Source organism: Sus scrofa, chromosome X, assembly GCF_054392235.1.
Source record: "Sus scrofa isolate SSC_HxYL_T2T_F1_AM1 chromosome X, Sscrofa_HxYL_maternal_Yorkshire_Landrace_v2.0, whole genome shotgun sequence".
Taxonomy (NCBI): Eukaryota; Metazoa; Chordata; class Mammalia; order Artiodactyla; family Suidae; genus Sus; species Sus scrofa.
The window spans coordinates 92,709,475-92,737,037 of record NC_139401.1 but is presented as its reverse complement, the minus strand read 5'-3'; the positions used below and the strand labels follow the sequence as shown (position 1 = coordinate 92,737,037).

General features: G+C 40.4%; 1 protein-coding gene across 3 annotated transcripts in view; it reads left to right on the top strand.

Annotated features, from left to right (window-relative positions):
* The window catches only part of TRMT2B (tRNA methyltransferase 2 homolog B), a 104,259-nt gene extending 82,916 nt beyond the window's left edge, over positions 1-21,343 (top strand). For all 3 annotated transcript variants that reach the window (XR_014834795.1, XR_014834792.1, XM_085006853.1), the window contains one exon: positions 20,160-21,343. Coding sequence is in view for 1 of the 3 variants with exons in the window: in XM_085006853.1 (XP_084862979.1) it covers positions 20,160-20,187 (28 nt within the window). In the remaining 2 variants the exon portion in view is untranslated. The remainder of the gene's footprint in view (positions 1-20,159) is intronic.
* The last annotated feature ends 6,220 nt before the right edge of the window (positions 21,344-27,563 follow it).

The following is a 27,563-nucleotide window of genomic DNA, read 5'->3' as shown; positions in this document are numbered from 1 at the left end:
TTTTTAATTGAGATATAGTTTATTTCTAAAATTAGTTTCAGGTGTACAACATAGTGATTCAAAATTTTTATAGCTTATTCTCCATTTATAGTTACTATAAAATATTGGCTATTTTCCCTGTGCTATACAATATATCCTTGTAGCTTATTTATTTTTTGCATAGTAGTTTTTACCTCTTAATTACCTACCCCCATCTTGTCCCTCCCTGCTTCCTTGTCCCCACTGATAGCCAATAGTTTATTCTCTGTATCTGTGAGTCTATTTCTTGTTATATACATTAGTTTGTTGTATTTTTTAGATTCCACATATAAGTGATAACATACAGTAGTTGTCTTTCTCTGATTGATTTATTTCACCTCAAGGTCCATCTATGTGTTGCAAATGGCAAATTTACATTTTAAGAAGTTATATATATAGCTTCTTAATCCATTCCTCTGTTGATGGTTTATTCAGGATTTTTTGGTTTTGCCTTTTTTACTTTTTCTTTTGAAATAATTGTAGATTCACAGAAAGTTTTAAACATAGTGCAAGGAGGTCCTATGTACATTTCACCTGGTTTTCCCAATTATTAATGGTAATAGCTTGTATAACTATAGTACAATATTAGAACTATGAAACTGACACTGATAAAATGCACAAACCTTACTCAGATTTCACCAGTTTACCTGCACTCATTTATATGTGTATAGTTCTGTGCATTTTAAAAAATAACAGCTTTATTGAGACATAATTCATGAACCGTACAATTCTCCCATTTAAAATGTGCAATTCATGGAGTTCCTGTCATGGCGCAGTGATTAACAAATCCAACTAGGAACCTTGAGGTTGTGGGTTTGATCCCTGGCCTTCCTTCAGTGGGTTAAGGATCTGGTGTTGCCATGAGCTATGGTGTGGGTTGCAGACGTGGCTCGGATCCCATGTTGCTGTGGCTCTGGCATAGGCCGGCAGCTACAGCTCTGATTAGACCCCTAGCCTGGGAACCTCCCTATGCAGTGGGAGTGGCTCAGGAAAACACACAAAAAAGACCAAAAAAAAAGGTAAAATGTGCAATTCAGTGGTTTTTAGTATATTCAAAGAGTTGTACATCTGTCACTGCAATCAGTACTAGAACATTTTTTGCTGTATTCTGTAAGTTTTGGTATGTTTTATTTCCATTTTCATTTGTCTCATGATATTTTTTTATTTCTCTTTGATTTCTTCTTTCATTGGTTGTTTAGTAGCATTTTGTTTAACTTCCGCCTATTTCTGAATTTTCCAGTTTTCTTCTTGTAATTGATTTCTAGTTTCATAGCATTGTGGTTAGAAAGGATATTTGATATGATTTCAATCTTCTTAAATTTATTAAGGCTTGTAGCCTAGCATATGATCTATCCTGCAGAATGTTCTGTATGCACCTGAGAAGAATGTTTATTCTGTTGCTTTTGGATGGAATATTCTATATGTGTCTGTTATTGTGGCCATCTGGCCTAATATGTTAAGGCCAAGGTTTTCTTATTGATTTTCTGTCTGGATGATCTATCTATTGGTGAAACTGGGGTATTAAAATTCCCTATAATTGTTGTATTGTTGCCCATTTCTCACTTTAGATCTGTTAATATTTGCTTTATATACTTAGATGCTCTTATATTGTGTGCATTAATATTTACAAATGTTATAGTCTCTTGTTGGATTGACTCTTTTATTATGTAATGTCCTTCTTTGTCTCTTATTACAGCCTTTGATGTTAAAGTCTATATTGTCTGAAATACATATAGCTACCCCAGCTTTTTTTGGTTTCCATTTGCATGGAATATATTTTTCCATCCATTCATTTACATTATGTTGTAGGCAGCTTATATATGGCTCTTGTTCTTTTTAATCCATTCAACCACTTTATGTCATTTGATTGGAGAATTTAGTCCATTTCTGTTTAAAGTAATTATTGATATGTATGTGCTTATTGCCATTTTGTTCATTTTTTTTTTTGGCGGATTTTTAGTTCCTCTGTTTCTTTTCCTCTTACTTTCCTCCTTTGTGAGTTGATGACTTTATGTGGTCCTTTATCTTTTGCATATCTACTATAAGTTTTTGCTCTGTGGTTATCATGAGGCTTACATATAACAATTTATATTTTTAACAGTTTATTTTAAGGTGATAACAACTTAAGTTTGAATCCATTCTGGAGCTCTAAATTTTTACTCCCCACCCCCATGGTTTATGTTTTTGATGTCACAATTTACATCTTTTTTATCTTGTGTGTCCATTAAAAAATTATTGTGGTTATAGTTATTTTTCCTACTTTTGTCTTTTAACGTTCATCCTAGCTTTATAAGTGATTAATCCACCATCTTTACATTAGATTATTCCTAATTTTCCTATATATTTACCTTTACTAGTGAGATTTTACTTTCATATATTTTCCTGTTACTAATTAGTGTTCTTTTGTTTCAGCTTAAGGAAGTCACTTTAATGTTTCTTATAAGGCTGATCTAGTTGTGATGAACTCATTTAGCTTTTGCTTGTCTGGAAATTTTTAAATCTCTCATTCACTTCTGACTGATAAATTTACTACGTAGGGTATTCCTTGTTGGAGGTCACTCACCTTTTCTTCCCACCCCAGACATAGCAACCACTAGTTCACTCTCTAAAAAAAAACCCCAAATACATACACAAATATTTTAATATCATATTGGAGTTGCTGCACATATCTCAAAATATCATTTATGCTCATCATTACTTTGAAATATGCCAGTTATATGACCTGACACTAGATCTTTTTATTTATTTATTTTTTTAATTTATTTTCCCACTGTACAGCAAGGGGATCAAGTTATCCTTACATGTATACATTAAAATTACATTTTTTCCCCTCCCTTTGTTCTGTTGCAACATGAGTATCTAGACAAAGTTCTCAATGCTACTCAGCAGGATCTCCTTGTAAATCTATTCTAAGTTGTGTCTGATAAGCCCAAGCTCCCGATCCCTCCCACTCCCTCCCCCTCCCATCAGGCAGCCACAAGTCTTTTCTCCAAGTCCATGATTTTCTTTTCTGAGGAGATGTTCATTTGTGCTGGATATTAGATTCCAGTTATAAGTGATATCATATGGTATTTGTCTTTGTCCTTCTGGCTCATTTCACTCAGTATGAGATTCTCTAGTTCCATCCATGTTGCTGCAAATGGCATTATGTCATTCTTTTTTATGGCTGAGTAGTATTCCATTGTGTATATATACCACATCTTCCGAATCCAATCTTCTGTCGATGGACATTTGGGTTGTTTCCATGTCCTGGCTATTGTGAATAAATAGTGTTGCAATGAACATGCAGGTGCATGTGTCTCTTTTAAGACCAAAAAGAAAACAAAAAGACAACTTTCAGAATGGGAGAAAATAGTTTCAAATGATGCAACGGACAAGGGCTTAATCTCTAGAATATATACAAACTTATACAACAATATATAAACAACTTATACAATGTATAAACAACTTATACAACCCAACAGCAAAAAAGCCAATCAATCAATGGAAAAATGGGCAAAAGACCTGAATAGACATTTCTCCAAAGAAGATATACAGATGGCCAGCAAACACATGAAAAAATGCTCAACATCGCTGATTATAAGAGAAATGCAAATCAAAACTACCATGAGATACCACCTCACACCAGTCAGAATGGCCATCATTCATAAATCCACAAATAACAAGTGCTGGAGGGGCTGTGGAGAAAAGGGAACCCTCCTGCACTGTTGGTGGGAATGTAAACTGGTACAGCCACTATGGAGAACAGTTTGGAGATACCTTAGAAATCTATACATAGAACTTCCATATGACCCCGCAATCCCACTCTTGGGCATATATCTAGATCTTTTTATTTAATGTGTTATTAAATATCATATGTATCACAAGGAAAAAATACTTTCCTCTATTCTGGACATTTTGTGTAAATGGAATCATACAATATGTAATCTTTTGTGACAGACTACTTTCACTTAGTATTTTGAAAATTCATCCATGTTGTAGCATATATCAGTACTTTATTCCTTTTATTGCTAAATAATATTCCATTTTATTGAATATACCACATAATGTTTTTCCATTCATCAGATGATGTACATTTGGGTTGTTTTTATTTTTTGGCTATTAGGAAGAATGCTATGATGGACATCATACAAAACTTTGTATGGGCATATCTTTTCATCTCTCTTGATCATATACCTAAGAGTAGAATTGCTGAGTCATATGGGAACAACTTTTGAGAAATTGCCAGACCACTTTTCAAAGCAGCTGCACCATTTTACAAGTCTATCATCAGTGTATGAAGGTCCCAGTTTTGCCACATTTTTGACAACACTTTTTATTATCTAGCTTTCTAGTTATAGCCATCCTATTATATGTGATAGGGTATCTCATTGTGGTTTTGATTTGCATTTATCTGATGTTTAATGATGTTTTATATGCTTATTTGTCATTTGTGTATCTTCTTTGGGGAAATATCTATTCAAATCTTTTGTCCATTTAAAATGTTTGGTTATTTGTCTTTTTATTATTGAGTGATAAGAGTTATTTACATATTCTGTATTTAAGAACTTTATCAGGTATATGATTTACAAAATTTTCTCTGTATTTTTCTTTTGTTACTTGTGCTTTTGGTACCATATATAAGATAAGAAACCACTGCCTAATGCAAGCTCCTAAAGACTTATGCCTATTTTATTCTAAGAGTTTTAGAATTTTATCCCTTATACTTAGGTGTTTCATCCATTTTAAGTTAATTTTTATAAATTATATAAAATAGTGGTCCAACTTCATTCTTTTGCAGGTGGGTATCCAATTGTCAAAAAATTCTAGGTAATTTTATCACATGCATAGATTTTTGTAACCATCCCCATAATAAAAATATAGAACTGTTTGGCAACTACAAAGATCCTTATTGCTACCCCTTTATATAAAGTCACAACCATCTCTACTCCCATATCTCTAAATCTTGGCAACCGCTTATCTGTTATCCATCTCTATAATTTTATCATTGAGAATATTATATAAATGGAATTATATAGTATGTAACCTTTTGAGATTGTATTTTTCACTTAACATAATTCCCTTTAGATTCATCCAATTTGTTATGTGTAGAATCAGCAGTTTTTGGGGTGAGCGTGTGTATTCCAGAATTTCTACATAGACAATCATATAATCTATAAATGGATGGTTTTATTTCTTACTTTCCAATATTTCTTTCTTTAATTTCACTTTTATTGCCTTATTATGCCGGTTAGAATGTCTCGTACTATGTCAAATAGCAGTGGTGAGAGCAAATATCCTTGCTTTTTTTCTGAAAGCATTCAGTCTTTCAAACTTAAGTAAGATGGGTTTTGGTGGCTGTTCTTTATCTTAATGAAGTTATCTTGTATTCCTAATTTGCTGAGAGCTTTTGTCATGAATGGATGTTGAATTTATTCAAATGTTTTTTCTACATCATTTGGTATGATAATGTGGTTTTTCTTCTTTTAGCCTGTTGATAGTTGGATTACGTTGATTTTCAAATATTGAGTCAGCCTAGTATCCCTGGAAGAAATCTCACTTAGTTGTGGTGCATAATTATATTTATACATTGCTGGATTCTATTTGTTAATATTTTGTTGAGGATTCTTAAATAGTTGTAGTATACAATTATATTTATACATTGCTGGATACTCTGTTAATATTTTGTTGAAGATTTTTGTTTCTCTGTGAGTGATAATGGACCTTAGTTTTCTTCTCTTTTCTTTTTTTTTTTACTGGCTTTATCTGATTTTGGTCTCAAGATAATATTGGCCCCATAAAGAAACTTGGAATTCCCTCTTCTTTTCTGAGAGAGATTGTGTAGGAATTCCCTGGTGGAGCAACAGGTTAAGGATCTGGTGTTGTCACTTCTATGGCTCAGGTCACTGCTGTAGTGTAGGCTTGATCCCTGGCCTGGGAACTTCTGCATGCCACAGGCACAGCCCAAAGTTTAAAAAGTAAAAAATAAATAAATAAAAATTGAAAAAAAAAGAAATGAAAGAGATTGTGTAGAATTGGTGTAAATTCTTTAAGTGGTTTGGTAGAATTCTCTAGTGTAACCATTTGGGTCTGGAGATCTCTTTTCAGCAGTTTTTGAACTATGAGTTTAATGTTTTAATAATCATGAAACTATTCAAATTATTTATTTCATATTGGATAAGTTGTGGTAATTTGTGCTTTTCTAGGCATTGGCCCATTTCATCTAAGTTGTCAGATCTATCAGTGTAGAATTGTTCACAATATTCTCTATCCATTTGCTGTATGCAAGTTATATGGAACTAGCTCCTTTTTGATTTCTGCTTTGGTAAATTGTACCTTCTTTTTGCTTTGTTAGTTTTTCTAGAGGTTTATCAGTTTTATTGATTTTTTCCAAAGAGCCAGTTTCTTGTTTCATTCATTTTATGTATGTATTTTTCTGCTTTCAGCTTGATTACTTTCTCCTCTTATCATTATGACTTCCTTCCTTCTGTTGTTTTGAGTGTGTTTTGCCATTGTTTTTCTAGTTTCTTAAAATAGGGTAAAAGCACAGACTTGTTTTGAGAGTTTTCTGTGAAAATATAAAGAGTTAGTGTTAAAAGTTTTCTTCTTAGCACCGATTTTGGCTATATCCTGCAAATTTTGATATATTGTATTTTCATTTTTATTTTTATTATTATCTTTTTTACAACCACACCTGCAGCATATGGAAGTTCCCAGGCTAGGGTCAAATCAGAGCTATAGCTGAAGGCTATGGCACAGGCACAGCAACACCAGTTCTGTGCCACATCTGCAGCCTATGCCACAGCTTGAGGCAATACTGGATCCTTAACCCACTGAGCAAGGCCAGGGATCAAACCTGCATCCTCATGGACACTATGTTAGGTTCTTAACCCACTGAGCCACAACAGGAACTCTGTGTATTTTCATTTTTATTCAGTTCAATGTATTTTTAAAATTTCCCTTGAGATTTCATCTTTGATCTGTGCTATATTTATATGTGACTTGCTTAATTTCAAGTTTGGTTTCACTGTGGTTAGAGAACACACTTTTATAGTTTGGGTTATTTTAAATTCGTTCAGGTTTATTTTATGATCCAGGAGATGGTCTGTCTTGGTGAATGTTCCATGGGCTTTTGAGAAAAATGTCATTCTGCTATCGAGCTGATTATTTTGCAAATGTTTGTTCATGTTGTTGTTCAGTTCTTCTATAGCCTTGCTTATTTTCTAATAATTCTGTCAATTATTCAGAAAGGAATGTTGAACTTTCCAAGTGTAATTGTGTATTTGTTTATTTGCCTTTTCATTTCTATTCATTTTTGCATTATGTATTTTGCATCTTTGTCCTTTGGTGCATACACATTTAGATTTGCTGTCTTCTTGTGAAATTGACCCTTTCATCATTATGTGATGTCCTTCTCTGTCTCTGGTCATTTTCTTTGTTCCAAAGTCTATTTTATCTTTTGATTCTATTTGCATGGTATATCTTTTTACATCCTTTTCTTTTCAACCTACCTATGTCATTATGTTTGAAGTAAATTTCTTTTAGACAGTATGTTTGGGTCAAGTTTTTTAAACCACTCTGCCAAACTCATTTTTATTTGTTTTTTTTTTTTTTTTAGGCCCTTTACATTGTCAGTATGTTAGAGTATATGTTTGCTGTTTTATTTTGTTTCTTGTTTGTTCACTCTGTTTATTGTTCCTCTTCTCAATTTTTTTCTGCCTTGCTAAGTGTTACTTGAACGATTTTTTAAGAATTCCCTTGGAGTTCCCATCGTGGCTCAGTGGTTAATGAATCCAACTGGGAACTATAAGGTTGTGGGTTTGATCCCTGGCCTCGTTCGGGTGGCTAAGGATCCAGCATTGCCGTGAGATGTGGTGTAGGTCGCAGATGTGGCTTGGATCCCACAGTGCTGTGGCTGTAGCATAGGCTGACAGCTACAGCTCGGATTAGACCCCTAGCCTGGGAACCTCCATATGCCATGGGTGCAGCCCTAGAAAAGACACACACACACACACACACACACACACACACACACACACACACACACACACACACAAATTCCCTTTTGGTTTATCTATACAGGTTTTGAGGGGGTTTTTTTAACAGATTTTTTGGTGGTTTCTCTAATGATTACATTATACCTGAGTAACTTATCACAGTCTACTAATATCAACATTTTAACCTTTGGGAAGCTTTCAGCCGTTATTTATTCAAACACTTTTCCAGCCCCTTAGCCTTTTTTGTCTTTTTCTGAGACACCAGTGATATAAATTCTGTTATTTTTTCATTTTCCCACAAGTCCCTGAGGCTGTTAATTTCGTCCCAGTTATTTCTGGGAGGGGATGGAAATTCAGTACTCTCAAAACCAGATTGGAAAATGGGGAATGGAGAGTTGACTCTTACCACCTCTTTGCCACCAAATAGGGATGGCCCCATTAACATTACTCCATTGGAAAAATGGACTGCCAACTAGCACCAACTTGCATTGTCTTGTTCCACTTCTTTGCTTTCGAGGAGGTTGGGTGGAAGTTCTAATCTCTGTTTGATCCCCTGATATCACCCCACATGTGGGAGACAGAGGGCCAACTCTCCTTGCCTAACTGCTGCTAAGTGGGACCAGACATGGGTGGCTCTATTTGGCACCACTGATACCACAGGGAAGTGGTAGCTTTTCCTTTGATATTTGGCTAGAGTAGGTTGGGTATTATCAAAAAGGTTTTCTGGGGAGTTCCCTTGTGGTACAGCAGGTTAAGGATCTGGCATTGTCACTGCAGCAGCTTGGGTTTCTGCTGTAGCATGGGTTTGATCCCTGGCCCAGGGAACAGTCTTTTCTTGGACTTTTTTTGTTCTTGACTCACTGGCAATTTCAGGTTGCAGTCTTCTCTAGTGCACCATTTGCAATATATGGCAAGCAAAAAGAAACCCCAGGCAACTCACCACTGTAATGTCCCTCACATCCTAAAGTCCTCAGACAGTCTATTATCTCCTTTCTACTTTTCAGAGTCTTCCTAAGCTTGATTGTTATTTTGTCCAGGTTTTTGATTATTGTTTTTGTTATAAGGGGGATGACTAGTGAGAAATGGGCAAATAATTTTGAAAAAAGTTATTCTTTCTTTGAGTATATTTTATTTTTATGTGTCTGTATTCTCAAATTGACTGTTCATTTATTGTCAGACAAAATAATTCATGTACAGTTGAAATATATTTGAATGTATTGGGATAAATAAATGAATTGAATGCTACAACTTTCTTATGAGTACCACTTTAGCTGTATATCATGGGTTTTGATGAGTGTCAATTTCCTTTGCTGATCATTTCTAAACAGTTTGTAATTTTTTTCTTTTGTTTTGTTTGTTTTTTGCTTCTTAGGGCCACATCTGTGGCATATGGAGGTTCCCAGGCTGGGGTCCAATCGAAGCTACAGCTACCGGCCTACACCACAGCCACAGCAATGTCAGATCCTTAATCTGCTGATCAAGGCCAGGGACCAAACCTGCAACCTCATGGTTCCTAGTCGGATTCGTTTCCACTGTGGCACGATGGGAACTCCAGTTTCTACTTTCTGTTTGAGTCTTTAACCCAATGGTTATTTAGAAGAGTGTTTTTAAAATGCCAAGTGGATAGATGAGAGGCACGGCGATCCTTTGTACCTGCATATTTCTAATAAGGCCAGGCAATTCCTCAGAGAGGCTTTTTCTGAGAGGCTCTCATAGAAAAATGAGATTAAAAATTTGAACCCAGAGTTCCTGTTGTGGCTCAGTGAATTAGGAACCTGACTAGTACCATTGAGGATGTGGGTTTGATCCCTGGCCTCGATCAGTGGGTTAAAGATCTGGCATTGCCTCAACCTGTGGCATAGGCTGCAGATGCAACTCATATCTGGCATTGCTGTGGCTGTGGCATAGGTTAGCAGCTGCAGCTCCAATTTGACCCCTAGCTCTGAGACCTCCATATGCCACAGGTGCAGCCCTAAAAAAAAATTTTTTAACCCTGATATTCTTGCCCTATCCTTCATTCTTTAGATATTTTTCATGTACTTATATTTAATAAGGCTCAAGATGCTTGGTCTTGACAAGGAGACAAAAAATAAAGACATAGTTCCTTCCTTCAAGAAGTATAGTATCTAGTTCAGGCAATGGCATGTATACACAAATCAGTTAAATAGCAATACCTGACACCACTGGCAATGGGGGTTCAAGGGAAATCAGTGCAGGCTAAAGTAGCTGGGGGAAGCCTTTTTCCAGGAGAGAGAAGTGTTTGAGTTAGACCTTAAAGGTAAGTAGGTAAGATTTAAGTATACAAGAAAGAAAAGGAAGAATGTTTCAGGCTGAGATATTGGCATTTCAAAGGCCACCTTTGATGGAAATGGGACAGTTGAGTTATGGTGGTAGAAGAAGATAATTTCAATTTTTAGTTGTGTTAAGTTTTGAATGATTATAGGACATTCAACGAGGAGATACTCTGGAAGTTATTGATCCTCATTTGGTGATAAACTGGTCGAGTTTAACTTTGTCTCAAACAGTAGTCTGTTCTCGTCTGGCTTGGTCAGAGGAATAGTGTTCTGGTTTGGATAGTATTTTGGTTGAGTATATGTGCCATGGACAGTGTACCAAATATCTTTTGCTTACCCTTCCTGATCTACCCTCTACCAATTTATATCCTGCCCTGTGCCCCAGGAGGCTAATCTCTATGGATTACATCAGTGAGTTCCTTTTCCTTCTCTGCCTCTGATAGGGTTTGGGCAGTAGAGATCCCTGACAGGACATCAAAGGGAGGAAAGAAACTCTTTATAGAATACAGAAGCTGCATTGTTAACAGATCTCTCAGGGCGTTTATTCCTGGCTTCCCTTGTAGGAGTCCCTATGGCTCGTTGCTACCCCTTAATCATAACACCTCTCAAGGGGACCCTCTCTACATCACATTTCCCCTTTTCTGGTATCTGTTCCCTCCCCTCATCCTTTTGGGTAGGGGTGGTAACAGCCCCAAGTTACAGATAATCTACCCCTCTTTGTTTTCCTATACTCTGTTCACACTTTTGTGGATAGTCCTTTTGTTAAACTTTCCACTAATTATGCTAATTTGAGTATACCATCTGTTTCCTGCTGGGACCCTGACTGAAACAGATGAAGTCTCAATTTTCAAAGACTTAGAATACAATAAAGTAAGCCTAACATAAAATATGACTAAATATGATTCAATCTGTTTTTCTCTGATTAATCTAGGCTCTTGCAGTGCTTCCAGACAATCATTCTGAAGCACAGTCTTCAGAGCATCATAATGTGTAGGAGTACCAGTTCTTCGAATGTTAACAATACCTGGCATTTATCAATCACTTACTCTTTCCATGCACTTCGCTATACATGTTTTATATGCATTATTTTACTTAACCTCCACAACAACCCTATTAAGTAGGTAATGATTTTTATCTTTTTACAGGTAAGGAAACTAAGGCTCAGAGAGATTAAATAGCTTGTCAGAGACTTCACAGCTAAGAGTGCAGAGCTGGGTTTTAAACTCACGTACGTCTGACTCCATGGTTCATGCTCTGAACTCAAAGTGTGGTCCCAGATCAGCAGCACCCAGGAGCTTGTTAGAAATGCAGAATCTCAGGTGTCACTTCCTGCCTCCTGAATCAGAACCTGCATTGTAGGGGAGTTCCTGTCGTGGCTCAGTGGAAACAAATCCAACTAGGAACCATGAGGACACAGGTTTGATCACTGGCTTCACTCAGTGGGTTAAGGATCCAGCATTGCTGTGAGCTGTGGTGTAGGTTGCAGAAGCAGCTCGGATCTGGCGTTGCTGTGGCTCTGGTGTAGGATGGAGGCTACAGCTCCGATTTGACCCCTTGCCTGGGAACCTCCATATGCTGTGGGTGTGGCCCTAAAAAGACAAAAGACAAAAAAAAAAAAAAAAGAATATGCATTGTAATATATCTCCAGGAAATTCATGTGCCCATTAAAATTTGAGATGGAGTACTCTAAACCATGTTACTTGACAGACTATTACTGAATACCGTAGAAAGTTCTGTTTAATCAGAGCTGGGTAAAAAGAAGAATTACAAAAAAAAAGATAACTATGTGAGGTGATAGATATGTTAATTAGCTTGACTAGATATGTAATTAGCTTGATTAGTAATCATTTCACAATGTATATGTGTATCAAAACATCATGTTGTATACTTTAATTATATACAATTTTATTTTGTCAATTATACTTCAGTAAAGTGGGAAAGAAAGAATATTTACCTTTCTGCACTCTTTAACACTGGCATCATATGGCCTTGTAAGTGGAATCCACAAAACCAGAGCTCTCATTTTTTGAGAGGAGGCTGTTGAGAGCTACTCGGGAACCTGGCCTAGTGGAAGGTGCCAGGAAGCAGCCAGAGCTGTTGCTTTTGTAGAAAGGAGAATTTGGCCTTTGGCTGCTGCCAGGAGATTGCTGTGGTTCGACCTCAAACATATTTTATGTGCCCTTTCTTTTTTGTCTTTTTAGGGCCATACCCTTGGCATATGGAGGTTCCCAGGCTAGGGGTCCAATCTGAGCTGCAGCCACTGGCCTACACCAGAGCCACAGCAACGCTAGATCCAAGCCAAGTCTGCGACCTACACCACAGCCCACAGCAATGCTGGATCCTTAACCCACTGAGCAAGGCCAGGGATAGAACCCGCAACCTCATGGTTCCTAGTCAGATTCGTTAACCACTGAGCCATGACAGGAACTCCACTTTTACCTGTACTTTCATAGCACCTTTAGCTGATGAATTTAAGAAACTTCCAAATCTGTATACACTTGGCCAGTCCTCAGAAAAACAGGTCTGCTCAGAAATTGGGATTTAATGCCTGTAGGCTCTCCTTTCTGTAGTGTTCTCATCCCACCCACATACCTTAGTCACTACCCTTCCCCATATCCTTCTCACCTCTTTCTTATTATTGTCCATATATGCTTTAAGGAAGCATATCAGGGGAGTTCCCATTGTGGCTCAGCGGAAACAAATCCAACTAGGAACCATGAGGTTGTAGGTTTGATCCCTGGCCTCACTCAGTGGGTTAGGATCCAGCATTGCCATGAGGTGTGATGTAGGTCACAGACACGGCTAGGATCCCGCTTTGCTGTGGCTGTGGCTGTGACGTAGGCAGGCAGCTGTAACTCCGATTCAACCCCTAGCCTGGAAACTCCCATGTGCCATGGGTGCGGCCCTAAAAAGCAAAAGAAAAAAAAAAGAAAGAAAGCATATCAGGGCTTCCAGCTATGGTGGAGCATATTAAAGATTCAGCATTGTTTCTGAGGTGGCACAGCTTCAATCCCTGGCCTGGCACAGTGGGTTGAAGATCCGGCATTGCTACAGCTGTGGCATAGGTCACAGCTGTGGCTTGGATTCCATCCCTGGCCCAGGGATTTCCATATGGAGTGGAGGCAGCCAAAAAAGAAAAAAAAAAGAAAACATATTAGACAATAAGACTATGATATGTGCTCTACCTCACTAATCATCATGGAAACGAAAACTAAAACCACAATGAGATACCACTACACATCCATCAGAGTGGCTAAAATGAAAAAAGACCTATAATACCATGCATGGATGAAGATGTGGGTCAGTTTCTTACACTATTGGTAGTAGTGTAAAATGGTACAACTATTTTGGAAAATATTTGGCAGTGTCTACTGTTGTGGTCTGTGCATGCAGGTCAGAAAAGAATTTCCAGACTCACATTGGGGTGAACAAAAAGAATAGTTTATTGAGCATGGCAAAGGATAGAGAAAGTAGAGTCAGGGAGAGCTGACCAGGAGCTCACGTTCATGTTTGTTTTTATAACCCCTGGAGAGGAGAGGTCTCGTGATACACCTGCTGACCTGCTGATTGGTTGGGGAAAGAGGGGTCTTTACTATACACTTGCTGGTTGGTTTGGGGCGTGTAAGGCCCCCATAGAGGTGGGGTGAGGAATGGGTCACATACCTTTCCTAGTAAGGGGCAAGGAGGAGTAGGCCAGGTTGCTCAAGGTGGGGGAAGGAGCATTACAATGACCCAGGTGAGGTGATGATAGGGGTCTGGTAATTCCTTTTTTTTTTAATTTTAAAATTTTTGTTTTGTCTTTTGAGGGCCGCACCTGCAGCATATGGAGGTTCCCAGGCTAGGGGTCCAATCAGAGCTACAGCTGCTGGCCTACATCACAGCCACAGCAACGCCAGATCCAAGCCGCGTCTGCGACCTACACCACAGCTCACAGCAACACCAGATCCTTAACCCACTGAATGGGATCAAACCCGAAACCTCATGGTTCCTAGTCGGATTCGTTTCTGCTGTGCCATGACGGGAAATCCAAGGGTCTGGTAATTCTTGTCTTGGTCAGAGGAGGCTTTGAGTTCAATCTCCTTGAAGCGGACTAAAGCCCAACATCTACTAAAATTGAACTTATACATAGCTCTGCCCAAGTAATTCCAGTCATGGATTTTTAATCAAGAGAAACTCTCCCACGTGTGAACAAGGATACATATGCATGTACATGTGTCCACTGAAGAATCTGGTCTGTGATGGTAAAAAAAAAGGAAAACAACCTGAATGACTATCAACAGAACGAATACATGAATTATAATACAGTGTATTCATCTGATGGAACTCCATAAAGCAGTTGAAATGAATTATAACTGCAGTAGCAACATAGACCGAGCAAAATATATCAAAACCATACTGTTGAGAAAAAACTTGCATAAAATTTTGTATAATTACATTTATGTAAAATATAAGAACACAAAACAATATCCTATAATGTTTTGGGTACCTACATGGATAGTAAAAGGAAAAAAGTTCTTAGTAATTATTTGTGTACACAAATACACACACACACAGCCAGTTAGTGGCAGAGCTAGGAAGAGAAATCAGTATTCCTTATGTTTCTTTCTTTTTTTTATTAAGACTAATTTTTAGAGCAGTTTATATTCACAGCAAAATTGAGGGGACAGTACAAAATTTTTCCATATTCCTTATTCTTTTTTTCTTTTTATGGCCACACCTGTGATATATGGAAGTTCCTGGGCTAGAGGTTGAATCAGAGCTGCAGCTGTGACCTATGCCACAGCCACAGCAACACTGGATCCGAACTGCATCTGTGACCTATGCCGCAGCTTGTGGCAATGCCAGATCCTTAACCCACTGAGTGAGGCCAGGGATCAAACCCACATCCTCACAGAGACAGCTCGGGGTTATTAACCTGTTGAGCCACCATGGGAACTCCCTTCTTCTTCTTTTACCTAAATAATGGAGATTTCAAACTCTGAAGGGGTCTTCACAGTCATTAACATAGCTCCTTTTCTCCAGTAACTATGTCTTGTGTGGCTCAGAACACATTATTGGGTGAGTTTGAGGGATCAACAAGTTAATCATCTCTTACATGAAGTCAGGGCTCAAGGTTGCTGTAAACTTTTTCCCTACATCCTCACCCTCTGTCTACTGGCCAGGAATGCTGAGTGACCTGTTTAAGGGTATCAGTAAACAGGATAACGTGAAACACTAGTAAGCAGGTGACTGTTCGAACCTAAAGCCAGACTCCAGCATTTCTCTGTCATATTTGAGTAGCTTTGGCAGTAGCAGCTGGACACAAAGCCTAGCGCAGAGAACAGAAAAGCTATACATGGTCTGCAGTGTAATTAAAATGGACTATTGGCAGTGTGCTTGAATCAAAATTCTAAGTTTTAATGTTAAAAGCCTACAGAGTTATTTAGGAAAAAAACAGAATTCCTAAAAATGAAAGGCAGTACATGGTCCCTGATCTCCCTGACCTACTGTGGTTACTTTTACTCAATTACTTAGTAATTGGCTTTAAATTCCCCAGGCTGTTAAGACCTTGAAAATCTATCAGAGGAGTGTGTGAGATAGAATAAAAGAGAGTTTCAGAAGGGCAGCGGGAAAAGGAAGAAAAGCAAAGCGCTTCCCTTCAGTAGGTTATTTCCTTTCTTTGATGTTGAAATTGATGGTCTGCCCTGCCTATTTTAGGCATTTGACCTAGTAATAACCCTTGAGAAGAGCCTTATAAGAGAGTTTTAAGGGTTTTAGTCCCAGCAGCACCACTTACTAGTTCCATGACCTTGAGCAAATCAATTAACCTCTTTGAGCTTTAGATTCCTCATCTATAAAATGGTGATATAATAGTATTTATCTAAATGTTTGATGAGGTATGCAAAATGCTTAGCACAGTGCCTGGCACACAGTAAGACTTCAATATATTAATGATGATTATTTCATCATTATAGTGTCATGGAAATGTTCTAGTGTCATAGAAACAAAGGAGGAGAGCATTTTGAGTGGACAAGGGAAATCCACTCTACATAATCCAAATGCAACCAAGAGGTTAAGGAAGATAAGAACTGAGAAAAGGCAAGGGGTTTGAGAATTGATTAGAAATGCTGAGTGATATTTACATTTGAGACAACTTCTGAGCTCCTTATTTTTACTGGAAATGGGAATCAGAGTTTTGAAAAGAAAATCCATCACTTTTTGTGGTCAGGATACATATTTGCTTTAACTTCTGAGCGGCAGTGTTTGTAAGGAGTGTAAGAAGGCAACTGCAGCTGTGACAGCCATAGAAGACTCTTGCAACACTGTCCATTAGAACTTTCTGTGACACAGAAATGTTCTGTATGTTTGCTGACCAATACACACATGGCTGTTGAGCACTTGAAATGTGGCTAGTGTGACTGAGGAATGAAATTTTAATTTTATTTAATCTTAAGTTTAAATTAAATTAAACTAAGTTTATTTATTCATTTTTGTCTTTTCTAGGGCCACACCCTCTGCATATGGAGGCTCCCAGGCTAGGGGTCTAATCAGAGCTGTAGCCGCCAGCCTACGCCACAGCCACAGCAACGGGGGATCTGAGCTGAATCTGCAACCTACACCACAGCTCACGGCAATGCCAGATCCTTAACCCACTGAGCGAGGCCAGGGATCGAACTCACCACCTCGTGGTTCCTAGTCAGATTCGCTTCTGCTGCACCACAACGGGAACGCCATTTAAATTTTAAAAGCCATATATGAGTAGTGGCAGCCACCAGTCTAACTAGGGAAACCAGTTAAATACCAGAAGGATTGGGGTCAGACAGTAGAGACTTAATTGTTCAGAAAAAGAGCGATACCCTCCTGGGCTAAAGAATTTAAGGAGAGTCTTATAAGAGTTCCTGTTGTGGCTCATCAGGTTAAGAACTCGACATAGTGTCTGCGAGGTGAGGATGCAGGTTCCATCCCTGGCCTTGCTCAATGGGTTAAGGATCCCGCATTGCTGCAAATGGCCGCAAAGTTGGCAGATGCCGCTCGGATCCAGTATTGCCATGGTGATGGTGTAGGCTGGCAGCTGCAGATCCGAATGGACCCCTAGCCCCAGGAACTTCCATATGCTGCAGGTGTGGCTGAGTCTTGTAGAGCAGGTGAAACTTGGGCTTCACCTTGAAGTGCGCATAGTGTTTGGATAGGAGGAAAGAAGGCAGGAGGTCATTCCAGATGGGCTGGAGGTGTGGGCAAAGATTTAGAGTTAGAAATGCCTCCAGTATGATGGAGTTCCCGTCGTGGCTCAGTGGTTAACGAATCCGACTAGGAACCATGAGGTTGCGGGTTCAATCCCTGGCCTTGCTCAGTGGGTTAAGGATCTGGCATTGCCGTGAGCTGTGGTGTAGGTTGCAGATGCAGCTCGGATCCTGCGTTGCTGTGGCTCTGGCGTAGACTGGTGGCTACAGCTCCAATTAGACCCCTAGCCTGGGAACCTCCATAGGCCGTGGGAGCAGCCCTAGAAAAGGCAAAAAGACAAAAAGAAATGCCTCCAATATGAGAAGTTTGAGGACAATGGCTTTTCTAGAATAGAGTATTCCTATCAGGATTTAGGTGGGTTTGGGCAAGATCATGGACAGCTTTGATGCTAGAACAAAGTGTTTAGGCTTTGTCCCCATAGGCCAAAGTTTTTGAACACTTGCTTAAAACACAGATTCCCAGGTCCCACCTTGACCTACTAAATCAAAATTTCTAGGATGCAGCTTAGGATAACAGTGTTATAAGTTCCCCAGTTGTGTATGATACACATTCAAGTTTGAGATCTGTCAGATAGGTAGAAGGGAGCCCTTGGAAGCTTTTTGGTCAAATAAGTGACATGATCATAGAGGAATCATCGGAAGCTTGCTAAGGAGAAAAGGTGTAGGCTGTAGAAACTAGCTAAGGAGTTTCCCTATGGCTCAGTCGGTTAAGGATCTGGCATTGTCACTGTAGCAGCTTGGGTCACTGCTGTGGAGCAGATACAATCCCTGGCCTGGGAACTTCCACAAGCTGCAGGCATGGCCAAAAAAAAGAAACTAGCTAAGGAAAACAGGTGATTGTTAAAGTAGTTGAGATATGAACTCCACAAATCCTGATCTATTTTCTGGCTGTCTCCTCAGAATTTTTAAATCAATTCCTAATATTTCCCTGCAGTCCCTATTTGAATTTTCTACAGTTTGCTGTTTTAATTTTATTTTTAAATTAGAATATAGTTGATTTACAGTGTTGTGTCAATTTCTGCTGTACAGCACAGTGATCCAGTAATACATATATACATTCTTTTTCTCATACTATCTTCTACCATGTTGTACCCCAAGAGATTGGATATAGTTCCCTGTGCTGTACAGTAAGAACTCATTGCTTATGCATTCTAAATGTAATAATTTCCAAAAAAAAAAAAAAAAAAGGAGTTCCTGTTGTGGCTCAGTGGTAATGAACCCGACTAGTATTGATGAGGATGTGGGTTCAATCCCTGGCCTCGCTCAGTGGGTTAAGGATCCCGCATTGCCATGCATGAGCTGTGGTGTAGGTCACAGACTCAACTTGGATCCCGAGTTGCTGTGGTTGTGGCGTAGGCTGGCAGCTACAGCTCCCATCCGACCCCTAGCCTGGGAACCTCCATATGCCGCAGGTGCGGCCCTAAAAAGCAAAACAATAAATAGATAAATAAATAAATAAATGCAGTAGTTCGCATCTACCTACCCCAAACTCTCCGTCCATCCCACTCCCTCCTCCCTCCCCCCTGGCAACCACGGGTCTGCTCTCCATGTCCACGATCAGTTTCTGTTTTGTAGACAGAATTATTTGTTTGCTCTTTTAAATGACTAGGGCACAGACACCACAGCCTGAATGCCTGGGTTCAAATCCCAGCCCTGCTATCCAAGCTATTTTAGCTCAGACATATCACGTAACTTTTCTGTGCTTCAGTATCCTTATCTGTAAGCTAGAGATAAGCATAGCCCCACCCCATTAGGGCATTATGAATATTAAATGAGATCATAGATGGCTTTCGGCAGTACCTGACAAATGGTAAGCACTCAAGTAATGTTGTTATTAATATTATTTAAACTAAAGAGCTCTACTAGTTTATTCCAAGTTGTATAATAGTTATAGCTAATCTTCACTAAAAAGTGTAAAACTTGCCCATTCCAAATATAAAGTCTGAGCCCTAGACTTTTTACTTAATGAGTTGTATTTCAAAGCATAAATTCTCCACTTAATTTAACATATGATTATCCTTCATAAAGTGAGTCTAAATAGAGGACAAATTGTTCTTCCCACTGAATGTTTTAATCTATGGTTAGTTCTTGGCTATGGATTATATATCTTTTTCCACTTTGTACTTTTTATATTGCTACTAGCTTTCAGTGAATGCTGTTTATGATATTCATTTGAGAGAGAAAAATGAATTTTTTTATGTTCTTGTAGGGGACTGATAATGAAAATAAAAGATACTTTCTTTTCTGGTGGCAGTGAGCTCACAATGGGTACAGAGACAGCTTTCTCAAGAGATAAGAAAGGAGTTACATTGTGGCTCAGTGGTTAATGAACCCAACTAGTATCCGTGAGAATTCAGGTTTGATCCCTGGCCTTGCTCAGCAGGTTAAGGATCCGGTGTTGCTGTGAGCTGTGGTGTAGGTGATGGATGCAGCTCAGATCTGGTGCTGCTGTGGCTATGGCATAGGCTGGCAGCTGTAGCTCAGATTCAACCCCTAGCCTGGAAACCTCCATATGCTGGGGGGTGCGGCCCTGAAAAGCAAAAAAAAAAAAAAAAAAAGAAAAAGAAAAAGACATAAGAAAGTAAGAAAGTCTCTTTAGATGCCTACGTGGTAGTTTGTGACCTTTGGGTGCTGTTTCACTTTTCTTCCAGACCTCACCCAAACAGAAGCCTCTCCTAGCCTCTCCAGTTTCTGTTAACAGTCAGCTACCTGAAGCAGTTCTCAAGATGCACCTTCAGGTCTGGAAGGCAGAGAGGGAAGGAAACAGCTGAAGACCCATCACAGCCACCTACACACTTCTGAGACAGGCTCAGCCAGGAAATTGCCGTAGACTCTTCTTTCTGCTTTCAGAAACAAACTCGCTCCTGACTTGGTTCACCTAGGTTCTGTTAAATGATTGAAAAAGATGGGTCTGTGACATATTTGGTAAAGGTTCTTTTTTTAATGTTTTGAACAGATGAATATCTATTTTTCCTACATCTCCTTCATTGTCCATTCTCTTCCCTGGAGTCAGATGCTGTTACCAGTTTCTTTTTTCTTTTTTCTTTTTTCTTTTTTTAGGGCCGCACTTGCAAAATATGGAAGTTCCCAGGTTCAGGGTTGAATCAAAGCTGCAGCTGCCAACCACAGCCACAGCCACAGCCACAGCAATTCCAGATCTGAGCCGCATCTGTGACCTACACCACGGCTTGCAGCAATGCTGGATTCTTAACCCACTGAGCGAGGCAGGGGATCGACCTGCATCATCATGGATACTAGTCAAGTTCTTAACCTTCTGAGCCACAATGGGAACTCCTGTTACCAGTTTCTTGTATATCCTTCCTGAGATATTCTATGCATATTTGTATATGTACACCCTTCATTTTTATACAAATTGTAGCACACCGTAAATGTTCTTATGCATGTTGCTTTTTTTCACTGTTTTTTGGCTACAAAAGTTTCTAGGCCAAAGATTGAACCTGTGCCACAGCAGCAACCCAAGCCATAGCAGTGAAAGTTCTGGATCCTTAACCCAGTGAGCTACCAGGGAACTCCTCACTTTTTATATAGAAAACCTGTTTCGACTTGTGGTTGCTAAGGGGATGGGGAAGAGAGTAAGATGGACTAGGGGTTTGGGGTTAGTAAATGCAAACTATTGCATTTGGAGAGGATAAGCAATGAGATCCTGCTGTATAGCACAGGGAACTATATCTAATCACTTGTGATGGAACATGAGGGAGGATAATGTGGAAAAAAAGAATGTATATAAATGTACTGGGTGACTTTACTATACAGCAGAAATTGACAGAAAATTGTAATAAATCAACCATAATAAAAAATTTTAAAAAAAGAAAAACTGTTTAATATCAGTACATAAAGAGCTTCTTTGTGGCTGCATGGCGTCCCATAATTATTAGAGATATATCAGAATTTATTTAAGCAGTCCCTTTGTTGGTAGATATTTAGGTCACATCCAAGCTTTGGCTATTATAAACATACTTATACATATTATATTTCACATATGAGAGGATACCTCTAGGAGAAATTGGTTAGGGTACTTGGGTCATTGGCCTGTTCAGTTGCTTAGTGGTGATAAAATCTCAGTACTACATGTGGAATTAAAGACTCTAGGAGGTCTACCTAGCCTAACTACATGGATGTCAGAGGATGTGAAGCTAGAAGGAATCTTGAAGACCCCAGAGAAATTTAGAAATGGGTCCAGGATTAAGTTCCACAGTGTTTTTATTCCAGTCCATAATGTAGCCCTTTTTTTACTATACCACACTGCTGTCTGCCAGGGAGACTTGGCATGGCCTGACTTCTGTCCTCACAGGTAGGAGTGTATATTATCTGGCCCACTGTGATCTCACTACCCTATCTTTTCATGATTTTTCTTTCTAGAATCTGAGTTTGCCAAGCTATTTACCCTACTTTCCCTGATGCTCTGACTTCTCCCATTAATAATAACTCCATTTCTTGGAGTTCCCATTGTGGTTCAGTGGAAACAAACCTGACTAGAATCCATGACGATGTGGGTTTGATCCCTAAACTCGGTCAGTGGGTTAAAAATCTGGCATTGCCATGAGCTGTGGTGTAGGTCACAGACATGGCTCAGATCCTGAGTTGCTGTGGCTGTGGTATAGGCTGGCAGCTGCAGCTCTGATTCGACCCCTAGCCTGGGAATTTGCATGTGCCAAGGTGTGGCCCTAAAAAGCAAAAATAAATAAATAAGCAATAACTCCATTTTTTTTAAAGTTAGGGCTGAAGTCCTTTACAATATGGGGACCCTTTAGTACTAAAGTCAAGCGGGAGAGGCAGGGGTACTGGGGAGGGCATCTGGTAAATGGCATAAGATTTATGATCTTTCACAAGCTTTCCACTTGTAGTTCACCTACTGAGTCATTGTATAGTCCAGGGGGGAGTCACTTTCTCCTCTTGGCAGCTGAAATATCTCCTTTCCTTGGCCATAAAGTTGAGCACCTTAAGGTCCAACAAATGTATAATGTGCTCAATAGGAAAGAATATGAAAATGTGTGCAGATTGTTTAATTCTTATTTAAGTGTGCTAGGGAGCAAACTACAGGTAATGCTTTTTGTGGGCAGCCCAAGGCAAGGACTGACTCTTACGTCTATCTTCACTCTGGCTCAGGCCACAGAGGGGTCAAGTGCTGCCAATACTTGTGAAATGTGCACTATGATGATGGATAAAATTGTTTTAGAAACAGACTGTAGAGCCATCCCTAGGACAGTTTTTTATGATCCTCTGTGTACTGGCATTACTTGAAGGGTGGGGCCCTGGAGCCGATAAGTAGTCTTCCTACTTCCCCAAATAATTCTTTCTTATTTCTGGCTTTTTTGTCTTTTTAGGGCTGCACCCTTGGCATATGGAGGTTCCCAGGCTAGGGGTCGAATAGGAGCTATAGCTGCCAGCCACAGCCACAGCCACAGCAACTCTGGATCTGAGCCTCGTCTGCGACCTACACCACAGCTCACAGCAATTACCAGATCCTTAACCCACTGAGCAAGGCCAGGGATCAAACCCATGTCCTCATTGATACAAATCAGGTTCACTATCTACTGAGCCACGACGGGAACTCCCCCAAATAATTCTTATGTGAATGTAACAAGAACTACTACCTAAGGAAGGGTAAATTGAGAAGATGGTTATGAGCCTTTGAATTTGCAGTGGCCTGTAAAATGAATGAGAAGAGCTGACTAGCAATTCCAGGTAGCATAGGGTTATTTCATTTGAGAAGATAAAAAGATGGGGTTAGGTGCCCCCTAAGTGCTTCCACAGACTCTGTGCTTTTATCATAACCCTTGTCCTGCTATATCATAATTGAATGCTTTTGTCCTTTCCCCTGTAATCCAGAGGGTTCTTAGTTGTGAACAACAGAAATTGACTGGCTAATTCAAGCAAAAAATGATTGTATTAAAAGCATCTTTTTAGGGAGTTCTCATTGTGGCTCAGTGGGTTACAAAGCTGACTAATATCCATGAGGACATGGGTTCAATCCCTGGCCTTGGTCAGTGGATTTAGGATCTGGCATTGCCGTGGGCTGTGGTGTAGGTCACAGACATGGCTTGGATCCCACTTTACTGTGGCTGTGGCATAGGCCTGCAGCTGTAGCTCTGATTTGACCCCTAGCCTGGGAACTTCCGAATGACGCAGGTGCAGCCCCTGAAAAGCCAAAAAAAAAAAAAAAAAAAAAAAAAAAGCTCCTTTTTTTGAAAAAACATTTCTTTCTTCCTCCCTTCCTTCCTTTTTTTCTTATTTTCCTCTGGCTGCACCTGTGGCATGCAGAATTTCCTGGGCCAGGAACCAAGCCCACTCCACAGCAGTGACCCAAGCCACAGCAGTGGCAATGCCAGATCCTTAACTGCTAGGCCACCGGGGAACTCCTAAAAGCATCTTGAATAGCTCCAAGAATCATAAATTGGACTGGACGACCAGACTCAGGGCTACACAGCCAACATCATAGCTGTCACCATTACTACCACCATGCTAGCAACATTACTGTGTTATCACAGGTCCTCAGAGATGCAGAAACCAACCTGGGATTAGACACTCAGGAGATTTATTGAGGAAAATGTGAGAGAACTTGGGGAGGAGCTGGGAGAGCTGTTAAACTGCAGTGTAAATCTGACCTTTATGGAGTTCCTGTCGTGGTGCAGCAGAAACAAATTCGACTAGGAACCATGAGGTTGTGGGTTCGGTCCCTGGCCTCACTCAGTGGGTTGAGGATCTGGCATTGCTATGAGCTGTGGCATAGGTCACAGATGTGGCTCGGATCCCACATTGCTATAGCTGTGGTGTAGCCTGACAGCTGTAGCTCCAGATTGGACACCTAGCCTGGCAACCTCCATATGCCTCGGGTAGGGCCCTAAAAACAAATATATGTATATGACCTTTATGGATGAAAGAAGGAAAGAGGAAGGTTGGGTAGGAGGAGTCATAGACAGAAGTGCAGTGCTAATAAAGTTTGACTAAACTGATGGGAAGTCCTATTGCCAAAGTCACCGGCCACATAGTCCTATGTATACCAGAAATGGGTCTGATTTGGTATCCCTGCTGTGCCCAGTAATTGGCTGGGAGCAGTATGGCTTCAGAGCAAAGCAGCAAATACTGGCGTGAATTTAGGGCACAGCAGCTGAGGCCAAGGTCAATGATATTCCACACACTGGAAGAACTGAGAGGCATATTTTCATGACTGAATCAGAGAAGACTGTCCACTTCTGGGTCACTGGTTCTCAATTCAAGGGATAGATCCTTGGATTGAGTGAGCCTAAGTCACATGCCTGTGACCCAACTACAAGGGGGACCTGATTCTTAGCAAGATTCCTATGTCCTCTCCCCCAGATAAAGGGGTTCAAATGCTGTACAGCAGCACCCCCAAAAGACAAATATGTATTACACTGTGTGAGAGCCTTGAGAGCAGAGATCTTTGTCTTACTCATTGCTATTGCAAATAAATGTGTTTTGTTTTGGATTTGGCCACACCCACAGCAAGCAGATGTTCCGAGGCCAGGGATCAAACCCACACTACAGCAGTGACAATTCCAGATCTTTAACTCACTTGGCCACCAGGGAACTCCACAAGTAAATGTTTATTGAAATAACTGAATGACTGTACCCAGCTGATGTTCAAACAACTTTACACACACACACACACACACACACACACACACACAATCAATTTAGCCGTCAGGAAAATGCAAATCAAAAACTACTAGGATGGCTATAATGCAAAAAGATAACAAGGCTATTGAGGATGTAGAGAAACACAAGGCTGATGAAAATGTAAAATTGTGCAGCCACTTTGTAAAATGGGTGAGACTGCTGAGGGAGTGGCTTGGAATAGGATAAGCAAAAGTCTTTGTCTTCAGGGAGCTTACAGCAAAAAGAGGAGGTTCAGAGGACATGTGACTGATTTTGCATTAGCTATTTTTTTTTTTTGTCTTTTTGCCATTTCTTGGGCCGCTCCCGCAGCATATGGAGGTTCCCAGACTAGGGGTCTAATCGGAGCTGTAGCCACCAGCCTACGCCAGAGCCACAGCAACGCAGGATCCGAGCCGCGTCTGTGACTGCGACCTACACCACAGCTCACAGCAACGCTGGATCCTTAACCCACTGAGCAATGCCAGGGATCGAACCTGCAACCTCATGGTTCCTAGTCGGATTCACTAACCACTGAGCCACGACGGGAACTCCATTAGCTATATTTTTTAAAAATGCAAACTGTCAGAACCAAGCATTCTACAGAATCAGTAGCTTCCATCGTAGCTACTGATCCTCCAGGACTTGCCCATCACCTCCCACCAGACAGTGTTCTGTGACCAGACTACCAGCCACTTGCTGCGCATCTGTCTCCTTCCTCTCCTCTTCCTTCATGGATGCCAGCTACCTCTTATGAGCCAGCTCTGGCTGCAACGTCTTTGAATCCTCAAGCCTAGTCTTATCTGGTTCAGAGGGGTTCAGAAAGCTGATATATATGCCAAGATCTTTTCGACCAGATGGCTTTTAGACCAATTCTTTGTTCCTGCTGAGTCGTGGGGGCAGATGTAGGGGGAATGAGGAGTCAAATCTTGGGTCTCCCTTTCTCCCAGAACCAAACCAAAACGCTGCCTAGCATTCAGGGGGCACCCTAGGGGTGTCACCTCAGATGATCAGTCCCTGGGAGGTCAATGCCGTTAATGGAGAAGGGGTTCCCAGGGCCTCAGCAGTCTCACAACTGTCAATATTTCCAGCATCTCTAGTCCTAAGAATAAAGGGTTGGGGTTTAGAGATTGCCTAAAAGAGAAAAGAGAGTTGGACATAAACAGGGCAAATTCTCAAGTTAGTTTCTCCCAGCAGGGCAAAAGGAACATGGAAATAAGAGACCAGAGGATTCAGTGACTTAAAGCGCCAGAGAGTCCTGGGGCTGAAAACGGAGAAGCTGTCGGATGAGAGGGATCAGATGGCAGGAGATTTACAGGTCTATAGCGACTTTGAGGAAATTTCCCCTCCTCTCCCCCACTGCCTTCAAGGAGTTTGTAGGAAATTGGTTGTGAAATAAAAATGAATATACTTGAAATAATTTGTAATTTGGTGTTAAACTGTTGGGTTGACCAACAAGAGGTACTATAGGAAGTCTGAGAAGGGACTGATCATGTGGGCTAACACCCTCTGTAAGCTGAATGGCTGACTGAGGCAATGAGTGTCCTTCAGGACTTTATGCCCCAGCTACAGTGGCTACAGCTTTTAGAGATGAGTGTGCCTGAGTCTTGCATGTTTTCCTGGAGGAAGCTTCATCGTCATTGCCATTGGTTAATCACTATTGTCATCAACAAGAATCACAATAAACTTCAGTTGAGCATCCCTCTCTGAGTCTACACTTCTATTGGGGAGGTGGAGCAAACACAGAGTTGCAGAACTAGAGCAAGAGAGTGTATGCCAGTAGCACAAAGACAGAGGGAAAAGAGTTGGGGAGGTGAAGGAAGGCTTTCTGGAGGAGGCAGTACTTGAACTGACCCTTGAAAGAAGGTATGGACTAATGGAGAAGAGAGTGAAGGGGGCTGTAAATGGCCTCAATACGGCATTGAAGGAGCAAGGCAAATGTGATTAAGTGAGAAAACCTGCTGAACTGGAGCGGAGGGTGCGACAGGGTAACGTGGGCGCTGAAGTTGGAGAGAGAACGAGGGTGATGATTATAGAGAGCCTTAAATGTCAGACAGAAGGAGTCATATTGAAACAAAGTAGGAAGGCATTGTAGATTTGTGTATTTGGGGAGTGACAAGGACACAGGGAAGAAGGGGGAAAGGCTAAAAGAAAAACATGGGAATGCCACAATCTTCCTAGCTTCAGTCTCCCAGGTTAGGATGGCACCTCATCCCGTCTCAGCAAACTGAGATGAGTTTGTCGCCCTAGTTGTGATCTATCCAAGGAGTTCTGCACCATATACTATTGGCAGAGAACCTCACGCCATTTGCAAAGCCCTAACCCATCAACACTATGTGTGACGAGTTCTCAGATAGTGTTGACCTGCCTTGTGAAACGGAAAGGAGGAAGGATCAGCCTGCTAACACAGATGCTAGCAC